This window comes from Protopterus annectens, chromosome 4.part0, assembly GCF_019279795.1.
Source record: "Protopterus annectens isolate FY-2018-M chromosome 4.part0, PAN1.0, whole genome shotgun sequence".
NCBI lineage: Eukaryota > Metazoa > Chordata > Ceratodontiformes > Protopteridae > Protopterus > Protopterus annectens.
Window position 1 is genome coordinate 241,952,231 of NC_056733.1, and position 14,615 is coordinate 241,966,845.

At 40.4% G+C, this 14,615-nt stretch overlaps 1 protein-coding gene across 3 annotated transcripts in view; it reads left to right on the forward strand.

Moving 5' to 3' along the window:
• LOC122799279 (EMI domain-containing protein 1-like) overlaps positions 1-14,615 on the forward strand; it is a 1,823,504-nt gene that overhangs the window by 1,168,671 nt on the left and 640,218 nt on the right. For all 3 annotated transcript variants that reach the window (XM_044068236.1, XM_044068235.1, XM_044068237.1), the window contains one exon: positions 3,420-3,464. In XM_044068236.1, coding sequence (XP_043924171.1) covers positions 3,420-3,464 — 45 coding nt within the window. The remainder of the gene's footprint in view (positions 1-3,419; positions 3,465-14,615) is intronic.

Below are 14,615 nucleotides of genomic sequence, written 5' to 3' on the forward strand. Positions count from 1 at the left end.
ATGTTGAAATGTTTGTTTAATAACAATGAATGTCAAAATGTTCATGTTTTAAGACAACCAAGTACATTTGTACCAGTTATACATCCAACATTGATTACTTTTTTAAAAGTATGTGAATGAGAGATAGGTGAATATTTATGTAACAGAGATAGACAGAGATATGTGAATTTAACTGGACAACAGCGAACAACATTAGTTTAGTCTATGTAAAGATTCTCCACAGCAGTACCCAGATTTGCTCTGAGCTACTGCATAATGGTACCTCCTATACTGAGCCAACAGATATTGCCAATATACTGGCTGACAGATTCAGTACCAACTTTACCCCCCCCCCCCCCAAAGGACCAATCACAATACCAGTAGAATGACAAGCACTCAGTATTACTGCTGCACAGGTTAAAACAGCACTGTCCAAGGCCAAGAATACAGCTTCTATGGGACCTGACAATATCACTGGCTGTGTTCTACATGAACTACAGAGTGAACAGGCACCTCACCTGTGTGCCCTGTTCAATCACAGCCTTACCTCAGGCTTTGTCCCTACTGAATGGTGCACTGCTACAGTCATCCCTCTCCACAAAAGAGGAGCAACTACAGAACCTGAGAACTGTTGCCCCATTACCCTGATGAGTCTGATATGCAAAGCTATGGAAAGCATCATCATGGACCTAATAAATAAGGATATAGAAAATCTCCAAACTCTGGATGCCACACAGTTTGGTTTTGTGAAGGGTAGATCATGCCTAGTCAACTTGGTCGACTTCTTTGAGTTAGTCACTAGAGCTGTGGATGAAGGCAAGGTGGTTCATACAGTCTACCTTGATCTGGCCAAGGCCTTTGATACCATTCCCCACTCAGGAATCATAGAAAAACTCACTAAGCTAGGCATCAACCTCTGTATCACTAGGTGGCTTACAATAGAACCCACGATGTGAAAGTAGCTAACTCCAAGTCAGACTGCCGACCAGTCATGAGTGGAGTCCCACAGGCTTCGGTCCTGGGTCCTCTCCTGTTTGGTATCTACTTCTCTGAAGTCCAGGCCAACATGAACGGGCTCCAGCTGACAAAGTTCACAGACGATTGTAAGTTGGGAGCTGTTATTAACTCCCCAAGTGATGCTGACAGCCTACAGAAAGGCCTGGTGTCAGAACAATGGCCTTAAGCTCAATGCCAAAGAATGTGTTGTCATCCCCTTTGGGAAAAACCTGGTTCCCATGATTTACCACATTGTTGGTAGTCCACTGAACACAGAAGGCATTATAAGAAATCTGGGAACACAGGTTGACAGCAACCTCTCTTTTGACCACAACATTGCCACTGTGGTCAGAAAGTCCTTCTTTGTGGCACATCTCATTACTAAGGGTTTTGCATCCAGGAAGAAAGAGGTCATTGTCTCCCTCTATTCTTTCCTCATTAGGCCAATCATTGAGTACAGTGCCCCATTTGGGATGTACCTCACTAGACACCTGCAACAACTGGAGAGGCCGCAAAAGTACCTCACAAAGAGGATCCTAGGCCTTAAACACTTGTCCTTTATGGACAGACTCAAAACACTCCAACTATTCTCTGTCGCATATCACCTACTTAGAGGTGATCTCTGCTTGACTTACAAAGCCATGTCTGACCCAGCTCTGTTAGAAATGCTACATCTAAAGAAATCCCAATCCTTCCTTACCACATGCTCCAGAGACCTCAACCTCATTACCACAATCAACAGAAAGTGCTGAAGGGACAGGTTCATAACACAGAGACTGCCCATGGTATGGAATAGACTTCTCATACATGTCAAACAGAGCACCTCACTGACCCTCTTCCAGAGAAATCTTGATGAGTGGATGGGAAGTAGAACCCCCCCCCCCCCCGGGATCACTCCAGTGGCTCTACTCAACAGAGACACTGGGAACTAAGGTTGTGTGGCACTATGCCAGGGTAATCCTATGGGCTAATCTTGTAAAGGCTCCAGGACCATTAGCCTAGTACACGCCTATGAACCTATAAACCTATGGAAAATTAACCATTGTCTCTGAAACAATTACATTTATTTTGATTGACCACGTAGGTAAATTTAGATTTTTTTGAATTTTCCAGAGTAATTATAGAGCTCATTTTGCTTGGTAAATGGTTCTATTAGGGGCTGTAGTCAAGACAAGGCTTTTTCACCTATTGTGATGAATTTGGGCCTATTAAGCATTATACCATTGTCTTGGGTATGGTGGTTCCCTGGAAGGGTAGTTTGGCAGTATCTTAGCTTTATAATTCTGAGGATAAACAGCTGATTAGGAAAGATACCATAGCATTAAATGGCGGATAATGGAGGCCCTTAATGAGGTCACAGTGATGCGTTTGTGAATTTGTTAGTAGGGCAAATACAAAAATCTTGTTTTCTGCAACTGGGAACCTTTGATGGTTATTAGCAGAGTATATAGTCAGAATGAGTAAGCAGTACCCAACCTTAGGAAGAAGGATGTTTTTAGTTATAGCCTTCCTTGCTACTGGAGACACAAGGTGGGACATTATATAACATAGCTTGAGTTGAGATAGGGTTTTATTTCTAATGTAATCTAAGTGAGTACTGAAGGTATGAGTGGAGTCCAGTTTGACCCTTAAATATTTGCATTCAGATACATTTTAATAATGTTTTCTTGTGTGTCCCATAGAGTTAGTGTTCTTAGGGATGATGCTTTCTGAGATGAAGTGAACAGCATTAAATTTGTTTTGTCTGGACTGGTCAAACTTTTGTTATCTACTGACCATTTGTATAGCTTAGAGAAGTTGGATTGCAGTTGTTTTTGAAGTTCATTATCATTGTCGCTAGTTTCATGGAGTTGAATGTCATCTGCTTATAAAGTAAGCTCAAATATAGGAAGGTCTAATGTTAGGTCACTGGTGAAATTAGAGAAGAAGAGCAGACCGAGTACAGAGCCCTGTGGCACCCTCATATTAACGTTGCTTCACCTCCTGCCTGAACTTCCAAATCAGTGGACTACAGCGTCAACTGTACCGGTTCTACATCTGTTTGTTATTCTTCCCACTTAATCTACATTTTCTACATTTGGTAAGTCATTAGTAGGCAGTGTCACCTCCACTTCCGTAGAGTCTTCCATCCTCAACATGATAGCTTCACTACTTTCTTGCTTCTGCTACTTCTCACCAAGTTATCCGTGGCTTCTAGAATTTTATAAGATTGCAAAGAAACACTCCTGTGGATTTATACATTGCTTGATTACAAAATCTGTACAGTTATCACTCTTTATGCTTCTTGTGTTTTTTTTTTCTTTCTTTCTTGAAACTCCTTGTTTTTTGGGCTGACAGAGAAAATTTGTTTTTTGATTTTGCTGAACATACAGTTACTGGCAACTATCAAAATGTATAAATACTGATTAAACTTACTATTTTTATGTTTTCTTTTTTTTTTTCAGGATATCTGGGTCTTCCTGGCCCCTCAGGTCCTAGAGGTCCTCCAGGTACGTAAAGGAGTCTGCCATTTTTGGTCAAATTAAAACAGACTTGTTACATTACTAATCAGTTTTCTTTTTTATGTTTGCATTTACAATGTGGCTATGGCTAGGTATCTTATGCTTCTTGAGATCACTTGCCTAGTGTTGTTCCTATGTTCCTGTTTGAAAATGGAAATGTTTAAGCTACATTTTAAAACTTAAATATTTTATAAGTGCATTTAGGACATGAGATTTCAGGTCCAAATCTCTGTATTGTACTGTTATGGGCTGTGAAAACACAACTGAGTAGGATTCAAACATTTATAATATCCAGACTTCTAAAGCTAGAAACACAATTCCATGAAGAAGTGTGTTATTTGTATCAAAATTGTTGGGTGACTGTCAGTACACTAAAGGGATGTTAGCTCATAAAATACTTAATTTGTTTCTGTTTTACCTAAAAACTAGTTTCTGTTTTTTTAAAAGATGCTGAGAACTGAATTTGTTGCATGCAGATGTGCTAATTATTTTTTTATATATAATTAAAAGATTGTTCAGCTGGTGTGATGTGTACTTTGCTTTCAAGGCATGTGAATAGCTGTAACACCTCCAGTACATACTGGAATTAAACCTTCACTGGATTGTAACAACCCTGACATTGATTACTATAATTTCTTAGTGCACAGAGCACCACAATTATGCTTCAAAATCAGGGGAAAGATAGTCTTATTAAGCACCTTCCTGACATCTCCCACTAAAGCATTAAGAGTGGTAAGCAAGCACCACAGAATACTGATGGTAAGCAAGCACCACAGAATACCAGTGGTAAGCAACCACCACAGAATACCAGTGGTAAGCAACCACCACAGACTACTCATCCCTCATCAGGCCCATAATTGAGTACAATGCCCCTTTTGGGATGTACCTTACCAGACACCTGCAGCAACTGGAAAGACACTAAAAGTACCTCACCAAGAGGATCAAGGGGCTCAAACAGATGCCGTACGCTGCCCGGTTAAAGAAACTCCAGCTCTACTCAGTGGCATATGGCCTGCTCAGAGGCGATCTGTGCCTGATGTATAAAGCCATGTCCAACCCGGAATTAATGGACATGCTGCACCTCAGAAAATCCAAATCCCATTGAACTACGCGCTTGAGGGACTTGAACCTCAGCACTGAAATAAATAGGACATGCTGGATGGACAGATTCATAACCCAGAGGCTCCTTTCACTCTGGAATAAAATCCCAGTCCAGGTTAGGCAGAGTCCCTCATTGACTCTCTTCAAGAGGAATCTTGATGAGTGGATGGGAGATCGTAGGTTTACCCCGGGTATCACTTCTGTGTCACTGTTAGACAGAGGCACAGTATACTAACCTTGAAAAAGGGCATAGCAAAATTAATTTAATATGGGTGGCGAAAGCCATACACACTCTGGCTAGGCTTATAAATGCCCTAGGGCAGATAGCTTAGTATGAACCTATGACCCTATGAACCGTAGAATACCAGTGGTAAGCAGCCACCACAGAATACCAATGATAAGCAACCACCACAGAATACCAGTGGTAAGCAACCACCACAGAATACCAATGGTAAGCAAACACCACAGAATACCAGTAGTATGCAACCACCACAGAATACCAATGGTAAGCAACCATCACAGAATACCAGTGGTAAGCAACCACCACAGAATAGCAATGATAAACAACCACCACAGAATACCAGTGGTAAGCAACCACCACAGAATACCAGTGGTAAGCAACCACCACAGAATACCAATAGTAAGCAACCACCAGAGAATGTCAGTGGTAAGCAACCACCACAGAATACCAATGGTAAGCAACCATCACAGAATACCAGTGGTAAGCAACCACCACAGAATACCAGTGGTAAGCAACCACCACAGAATACCAATGGTAAGCAACCACCACAGAATACCAGTGGTAAGCAAGCACCACAGAATACCAGTGGTAAGCAACCACCACAGAATACCAGTGGAAACCAAAGAAGGGCTTTAAAACATTTAACACTGTATTTAACCATTCTTTCATTCGCCAGTTGAAATGCTTAACTTGCTTTAAAGCTTTTGGTTCCTCCCACTGCTGTTCTGTGGTGGCTGCTTTCTGTGCGACAAAAAAACTGTAAAATAATTACCTCTACTACACTTTTTTTCTTTAACTACTGTAGAACTTGGAAACAGTTTAAGCGCCATGCACTATGAAGATGTATGATTGGGTCTCTGTGATCCTTACCATTTTTGTTATGGGTTCTAAACATAACTGTCAAGATTCATCTATTGCAGCAAAGCCACATGGCTTGGGATCCAGAGTCTACTACTTCAGAGGAGGACATGCTACAAATGGTGTGTGAATTGTGGTGAAGGATAGACTGCAGAAAACAGTGAAGGACGTCATCAGAATTTAGTCACAGACTCATGGCAATCAGACTCCAGCATAAGGTCAAGGCAGGCTTCATAATCTCATCCTATGGCCCACAACAGGGTTGTGAGAGTGAGGAAAAAATGCATTCAGACAGTAGTTGCAAGACCTACTTGATAAAGCAGGGCAACAGGAACTGGTGTTGATAATGGGTGACCTGAAAGCACATATTGAGACAGACAGAACAGTATATGAGGACTGCCTGGTTCCAAATGGGTGAGGCAACAGGAATAAAGAAGGAGAGGCCGTTCTAGACTTCTGTCTGGCAAATGGCTTAATAGTAGCCAACATATAATTCAAAAAGAGAGGCAGTCATGAGATCATATAAAAAAGTGGACAACATCCAACTCAGGTAGACTTCCTCCTAGTAAGGAAAGGTCACTGGGGTAGAATCAGAGATTGCAAAGTTATCCCCAGCGAAACAGTCAGCTCACAGCAAAAAACCCTGGTTGCCATAATTAGCTGAAAACAGTAGTCAGAGAAGGCTCTATGGTCAACAGAGAGCAGGCTGAAGACCTGAAATTGATTAGAGAGAGCACAACAGTTCAGGGAATTACTCAGAGTACTAGCTCCTCAAGAAGAAATGGAAATAAGTAGAGTTGAAGAAGAATGGCAGTGCCTCAAAACAGCATGTGTGAGGACTACAGAAGGGATATGTGGCTGAGCCAGGTATAGAAGTAAGGTACATAAGAAAAAATGGTGGTGGAATTCAGAAGTCCAGGAAGTCATCAAAAGAAAGGAGGAGTGCCAGAAAAAGTAGGAGATGGAAAAGATGGGCCAGGCTTGGAGAGAATGCTGGTTGACTAACAAAGAGGCTAAGAGAGCAGTTGCAATAGCAAAGAACAAGGCATCAGAGGCACTCTACCAGCTTCTGGAAAGTAAGTCAGTAGATGGCACAAAGAAACTATATCAGGTTGCAAGGCAAAGACAGTAAGATGACGATAGTCAGACACACTTCATAAGAGATGCAGGCAACAACCAGCTCACCAGTCCACAGGATATCAAAGGCAGATGGAAGGAATACTTCCAGCAGCTTCAGAATGAAGAAAACCCCACAGAAGCTGTACTGTCCTGACAAAGCCTACACTGAGAGAAGAGGAAGAGCCCACCACAGAAGAAGTAAGAACAGCACTAAGGAAAATGAGGTCAGGAAAGGCAGCAGGCTCAGATGAGGTCACAGCAGATATGATCAATATGCTGGGTGAGATAGGGGAGAAATGTCTCCTGATGGTAGTCATAGCAGTGTGGAGAGAAAGACATATCCTAGATGACTAGGGAATGAGCGTACGACTACCAGTGTTCAAGAACAAAATGGAAATTCACAACTGTGGGCAGTACAGAGGTATCAAACTCCTGTCACATTGCATGAAAGGTGTGGAGAGGGTAATTGATAAATGGGTAACAGTAGACAGTAAGATGGGAGGTTAGATCAAGATGCAGAACAACTGACCCGATGCTTGCAGTGAGATAGATAGTTGAGAAGAGGCTAGAAATTAGGAAAGATTCCAACAGGGCATTCCTAGACCTGGAGAAAGCATATGACAAGGTCCCAAGAAAGCTGATTTGGGAGTCCTGTGGTGGTCCAGAGTCCCAGAAACATTGGCAGAATTACTTCAGGGTATTTACAAAGACCCAGTGATTCAAGTACAAACAGTATTCAATCTCACAGGGGAGTTCCCAGTGGGAGTGGGTGAGCACAAGTGGGTTCAGCTCTGAGCCCACTGCTGTATATACTGGTGATGGACTATATTAACAAACACGTTGGAGGGGCAGATCAATAAAGTTGCTGTATCCAGACAGTTTGGCATTACAAGCAGTCTCTGTTCAAGAACTTCAGCAAAGGATAGGGGAATGGAATGTAAAACTGAAGACAGGATGAAACTGCTTACCAGATATGACAGTTTGTTGTGCTCTCTCTAGTCAATTTCGGGTCTTCAGCAAATGGAGTTCAGAAGAAGCTGTGAATTGAGATAGAAGGGAAAATAGTGGAACAGGTTAACAGCCTCAAGTATCTGGGAGGGGTGATTGAGAAGAAGGGAAGTCTGAATGAGCAGGTCAAAGCTACAGTCAAAGGGAATGCAGCTATCTGGCACAGAGTGTCAGGTGCAGTATGTGACAGAAGAATGCCAAAGAAGCTGAAAAGTAAGGTGAACAAAACAGTGATGCGACCAGTACTACTGTATGGTACAGGAACCCGGGCAGTAAAGGCAAAGCAGTTGAGGAAGCTAGAGGTGATGGAAATGAATTGCCTGAGACAGGTGGTAGGATGCACACTGTGGGAGAGATGAAGAAATGAGGACATAAGATCAGAAGCCAAAGTAGCTCTAATTGCATAAAAGATCAAAGAGAACAGAGTATGTTGGTTTGGTTTCATGTGCAGAAAAGCAGAAGAGAATCTGGTGAAGAAGATTTGGGACAGACAGGAAGAAGGCAAGAGGAAACAAGGCCATCCAGCAAAGAGGTGGATGGATTGTGATAGTCAGGCATGAGTGTGGAAGAAGGCAGGAGAGTGGCATTGAATAGAGAGAGATGGTGACAGTTGATACAACACCCCAACCCCATGTAGAAAATGAGAAAAAGGGGGTTAATGGTGATGATGATTCATTAAGGTAACAGCACTGATGCTGTAGCCATGACAAGCATTCGGCAGTTAAGTCACAGCACTGATGATGTCATGACATGTCATTCAGTGAGGTATCTACACTCATGCTGTCTTGGCACGTCCCAGTGAAGTCACAGCACTGAAGATGAGATCATGTCATGTGTCAATGAGGTCACAGCACTGATGATGTTACAGTATGCTTCTTTGTCTGTCAAGTCACAGCACTGATGATGTTGTCATAGCATGTTTTAGTCACTGAGATGGCAGAACTGATGGTAGCATGTCCCAATGAAGTCAGTATGTGAGGAAGGTGTCATGACCTGTTTCAGTCATTGAGATCACAGCACTGGTAATGATGATGTTATGATATGGTTCGTCTCAGTTACATTTACAGCCCTGATGATGATGTGGCCTGTAGCACTGAGGTGACAGCACTGATGATGTTGTGACATTTTTAGTTAGTGAGGTGATGGAACTGATGATATCATAGCATGTTTTATTTACTGAAGTGACATCACTGATGATGCTGTCATAGCATGTCTCAGTGAAGTCACAATACTGATACAGATGTCATAGCGTGTGCCAGTCAGTGAAGTTATGGCACTTATGATGATATAATGGCATGCGTTAGTCAGTGAGTTGGTAGCACTGATGATGATGTAGCTTGTATCACTGAGATGACAACATTGGTGATGCTGCCATAGCATGCCTCATTGAGGTCACACAACTGATGATGACATGTACTATATCACTGAGGTGACAGCACTTTTAGTGGTGTAATGAGTTAATGAGATGACATTACTGATAATGAGATGGCCTATGTCACTGATACGACAACACTGAAGACGCTGTCATAACATATGTCAGTGATTCTATCATGGCATGTTTTAGTCATTGAGGTGACAGCACTGATGATAACATTGTTTTAAAAGACGTAGGCTATTCAGTTAAGTTGGTTAGGGGTAACTGTAATACTAAAGGACTAGTTTACATTGCTATTTGTGAGTGTTGTGGAAGCCACTAGGTGGGTAAAACTGAAAGAAAACTCAAAACTAGAATCTATGAACACTTATATGCGATTTTAAAAAGAAATACCAACAATTCTTTATTTAAGCATTCATTATATTGTCCAGGTTTTACAAAGTTTAGATTTGGAATTTTAGAACTAGTGCCTTGGAATCCAAGGGGAGGGTGGTGGGAACTTTTTATTGAACTTAAAGAATTTTATTGAATAACTAAGTTAAAAGCTTATATACCACCGAGAATCCATGATTGTGTTTCTGTTTTGACTGTATTGAAAAAGAGGGCTTTGGGCATTGATTATTTAAATAAATTAATAAATGAATGAAATAACTTTTTTGTGATAATATTGTGTTAGATTGCAATCTCTATTGTTTTTGGATGGGATATGGGGTACTTTGTCCTTTAAGATAATAGTTTAACTTGCTTTTACTTGTTTAATTAGATCATTTTTAGTATTTAAGAGAGTGTGTGTTGGTTTGTGAATTGTTCTGAAGTGGTGGTAGGGATGAAAACGCTTAACCTATGTCATTAAAGTTTGTTCTTGAACATTTTTGCCTGGTTCTTAAGTGGATTTACCTGAGTATGGAGTTTATTGTGTGAATTTTCCCAAGAGCCAAGTTGTTTTCTCAGCTGTCATAGCATTCTCAGTAAAGTCACAGCACTGATGCTAATATCATGGCATTCGTTAGTGAAGTCACAGCATGGATGATGTCATGGCATGTGTTAGTGATGTATAAACAGAACGTGAAAAAAAGCAGTGGTCTGTGTTACTGTCCCCTGCACTACTGACACTATTTGAGCAGAGAACTTGCAGACTCAGCACACCAAAAGCAAGCAGTGGTCTGTGTCACTGTCCCCTATTCTACAGCCACTATTTGAGCATCGAACTTACAGACTCAGCACAAAAGCAAGCAGTGGTCTGTGTCACTGTCCCCTGTTCTACAGACACTATTTCAGCATTGAACCTACAGACTCAGCACAAAAGGAAGCAGTGGTCTGTGTCACTGTCCCCGGTTCTACAAACACTATGTGAGCAGAGAACTTACAGACTCAGCACAAAAGCAAGCAGTGGTCTATGTCACTGTCCCCGGTTCTACAGACAGTATGTGAGCAGAGAACCTACAGACTCAGTACATCAAAACCAAGCAGTGGTTTGTGTCATTGTCCACTGTTCTGCAAATACTGTGTAAGCAGAAAACTTACAGGCTCAACACACTAAAAACAAGTAGTATTCTGTGTCACTATGTCCTGCTTCAAGGCTCCCATGTGAGTAGAGAACCCAGAGACTTGACACAATGAGAATGAGTGTAGGTCACTGTGCACTGGGTAAATCCTAGACGAGCAGAGACCCAACTGGCCAAACATATTGAATCCAGGAAGTGGCTACCTTTGCTGTGCCTGACTGCCAGCTTCACACACAGTTCTCACTGAAGCCCACACCATATGCAACAAGCTAGCAAGAATGATAATATTCATATTGTCTCTTATGATGGCACTTGACAACACAAAAGAGAAATTTATAGACATTTAAGTGGCTTTGTCAGTGTACAAACTTGTCTTTAATTTCTGACAGCACTAGTTTTCCCTGTAGTGCCTCTAGAAAGATAAAGAGGTGATCAGCGCTCTGCTTTAACAGCCCCACGGCTATTACTGCTATTTTTCTTGGAGAAGAGTATAGTGTGTTTCTTTTTGTCTCTCGGTGGGACAGTTTATCATCATTAAGCCTGAAAACAGCAACATCTATTGCCTCCCAGTTTGAAAAAAGGTTTACATTTTCACATTTTCTTTCTTTGGACCATCTCCCAGAGTATCTTATATTGAAGTTCTTTTGACTGTGTGGTTTAAATTACTTAGCACTTCAGGCTTTGGCAGTATTCCAGTGTCTCACTCCCTGCTGTGGCCACTTCTTTCAGATGATGTCACTCTATAAGCCCTTTGGGAGCTGGAGAAGGGCACTGGACGGATTACTGTTCATTGATGTATATAATATTAGCAAAGCACAACTCAGCCCTGAAATTGTTGACTTTTCCATCACCCTTGCCGTCCTCAAGCTCTTTTCATTGAGTTTTATACATAGCACTTCAAAGTGTTTTTACTGGGAAACAAGGTAAAAAGAACAAACATACTGCTGCCCTGCACTTCTAAGCAGGCAATAAGCCCATTTCCTCTTTGTGTTTAAGTATCTAAGGAAAACTTACCTCTGACTTAAAATGAATTATCATCATCTTTAAATATTCCTAAATAAATATATATTTTTCTTAGCTTCTGGCACTGTATCTTAACAGGTTATGACAACAAGCTACACATAAGCTATATCCTTGGGATTTGGTTTGTTTCAGTGACTCTCTTTTCAGTGAGCAGTGAAAGTACAGGCCCCTTCATTTCAGTAGGACAAAATGTACACATTTCCTTTTTGTGGGGGGCAAGTCCTTATGTGATGGTTTTTGCCCTCTGCATCTCCCAGATCTAAAATAACTAACTCCAAGGCCATGCAACCAAAGGATAAGTTATGAAAAGTGTTGATCTGTGTGGGTCATGATGGGTTTGCTAAAAAGTAATGATCAAGTAAAAGGGTGCTGCGCTTGTAGGGGTGCTCTTTATTTATTTATTTATTTTTAAAGCGATATTTCTTGCTCTAAAAATAAATACATAAATAAATAAATTGATAAATAAAATGCCCTTACTAGAAGAAAATGTGCCCGTGGTAGAGCAAGTGGTGGGTGAGGGCGGGGAGTGCTTCAGTCCAATTAACTTGATGTGTGTCACTTTAAGTTTAAACATTGAGAGGTCACAGGAGCAGAGACCTCACAGCATTCAAATATAGGCATGAAGGTGCCTGAAGGCAGTTTTTTTTTTTTTGCAGGGGGGTTGTTTACCTACACACTGCAGAGATCAAAGAATGGCACTGTGAGTGTTATTACTATGTATAAAATAACACTGGCAATGATCAATCAGATACTTCTTGGCAATATTTTGGACTTCCTGATTTGTGTAGTGTAGAGAGCTGATGAGAGGAATGGCGCAGTGAGATAAGTGTTATTACTGTTTTTTATATTAATTCTGTCAATGGTCAACCAGATAATTCATGGGAATATTTATATTGCTTTATGATTTATGTGGAGCAATTTGATTGAAATACTTTAACTTGTGGCAACTTGTTTATTTAGACTGTGAAGCAGACCAGTATTTCTCTGGCTTTATGATTTGTGTGGAGTAACTTGATTTGATTACGTTAATCTGTGTCTGTTTGTGTGGACTGTTGCAGACCTCTCAACTGTCTCTATTTTGTAGGAACATTCCTATTTTCAGGCTTCATTTATCCCTTCATACAATTTTCTGAATCCCTTTCTCATATGTAATTTTTGAAGCTGTCTAGCACACAGAAAGCTAGACTACGTATCCCACATATTAGCGACAACAATAATTTAAAGAAAGAGAACAATCTTGCATCTGATAATGTGCTTATATTTTTTCATCATTTTTGTCGGTATGTTTTTTAAACATATGTTTAAGCAGGGAAAAGTTATCTTCCATTTGTTATTCAAATTTTATGCTAATTAGATGTCCAGATTCCAGATATTAAGCTGGATTTACCTACGTTTTAATGGCCTTTGTTGCTGTTTTAAGTGTCTTTGGATTGAGAGGTATGCTGTGGAGGTGAAATAGTATTATTTAGCCATCAGAACTTTGTGGCTGTAACTGCTGGGTGAAAGTTCACAGTTGGTTGGATGAAAGTAACTGAACCTTCTGTCATTAGCTCAGTTTAAGCAATTGCTATCTAGCTTTGTAGGACTAATGTGCATTTGTGTGAAGTAAGGTGAGCTACTTAACTGCACACCTGATATGCACAGATAAAGTAGTCATAACTGTTGTGGCTATCTTCTGTGGAGGAAACTTACTAATTTCCTGATGCTGATTATTATTTGGGCTTTGTAGGACTAATGTGATTATGTGAAGCAGCATGCATTATTTTAATGTGTGACAACTGTTATTTTTAAACAAAGCTGAAGTACATTACAGCTCTGTATTGTCTCTAGAGGTGCTAATTTGTAAACATTTTCCTCACAATCAAGCAACTGATGCATATACAAGTGGCTATCTTTTGGGGGAAGAGTAAATAACAATGCTGTTTGTATATCTCTGCCCACATGTATGTTATGTTTTGCTTCTTTTTTCAGTTTTATCTCAGTTTGACATCAGAAGTGTACACAGAAGGTGTCTGTTTTGGGATGAAGAGGCATGCTTAATATAAACATGGCAGACACATCTTGAAATATTGCTGTGGGCATTTGTGCCTTAATTTTAATCCCAGATTAACACCAGAGGAATATACAGAAAGTGACTGCCTATTTTGAGGTGGAGGGTAGGGGGCAAGTACTATTTCAAGATATGATATACATATCCTCACAAGAATTTGTTTTTCTCAGTTTATTGTGAACTGGTGTTTGGTTAGCTTTGAGCATTAAAAGTTGGATACAGCTTACTTATTCTTTGAAATAAAAAGTAGTACTGAGTTTCTTTTCTGTATGCATGATTTTGTTCAGGCCATCACTGTATCAAAAGGTTGGAAAAAAAGCAGTAAAATACATGTTGGAAAAACTATAACCACATGGCTTCTGGGTGCCTAGCAGCCCCAGAGTCACAGCTTAGTATAGTTATTACAGGGTAGTGTTGGTCAGTTAAGGTGTGGTGAAAGGATGCAGGAAAAAGCAAAGTTAAAGAGTAAGACTGAATTTCATTCCTTAATTAAGGTTTTAATTCAGGCCATCGGTGGATGAAAAGATTGTTTAAAAAAACACTTGAAAATGCATATAACAGCATCTGGAAACCTCATGGCAAAGAATAGATATCAAGATTTTATTTAGGGTTTTGATTCAGAGTGTCTTAAGTTATTTTAAATCATGTGTTTAAATTGTTACTACATTTGATTCTTGATGCCCAAATATGGATTTGTATTATGCCGGAAAGCAAATGCTAGCAGTTTGAGTTAATAACAATTTTAGGATTTATAAGATTTATTTGACGCTTTTGCAGAGATTTGTGCCACTGTACAACTGATTTTTAGTTTTTGGAAGAAAAAAATAATGTGATGTGTGAGTAGGCCCGGATGGACTAG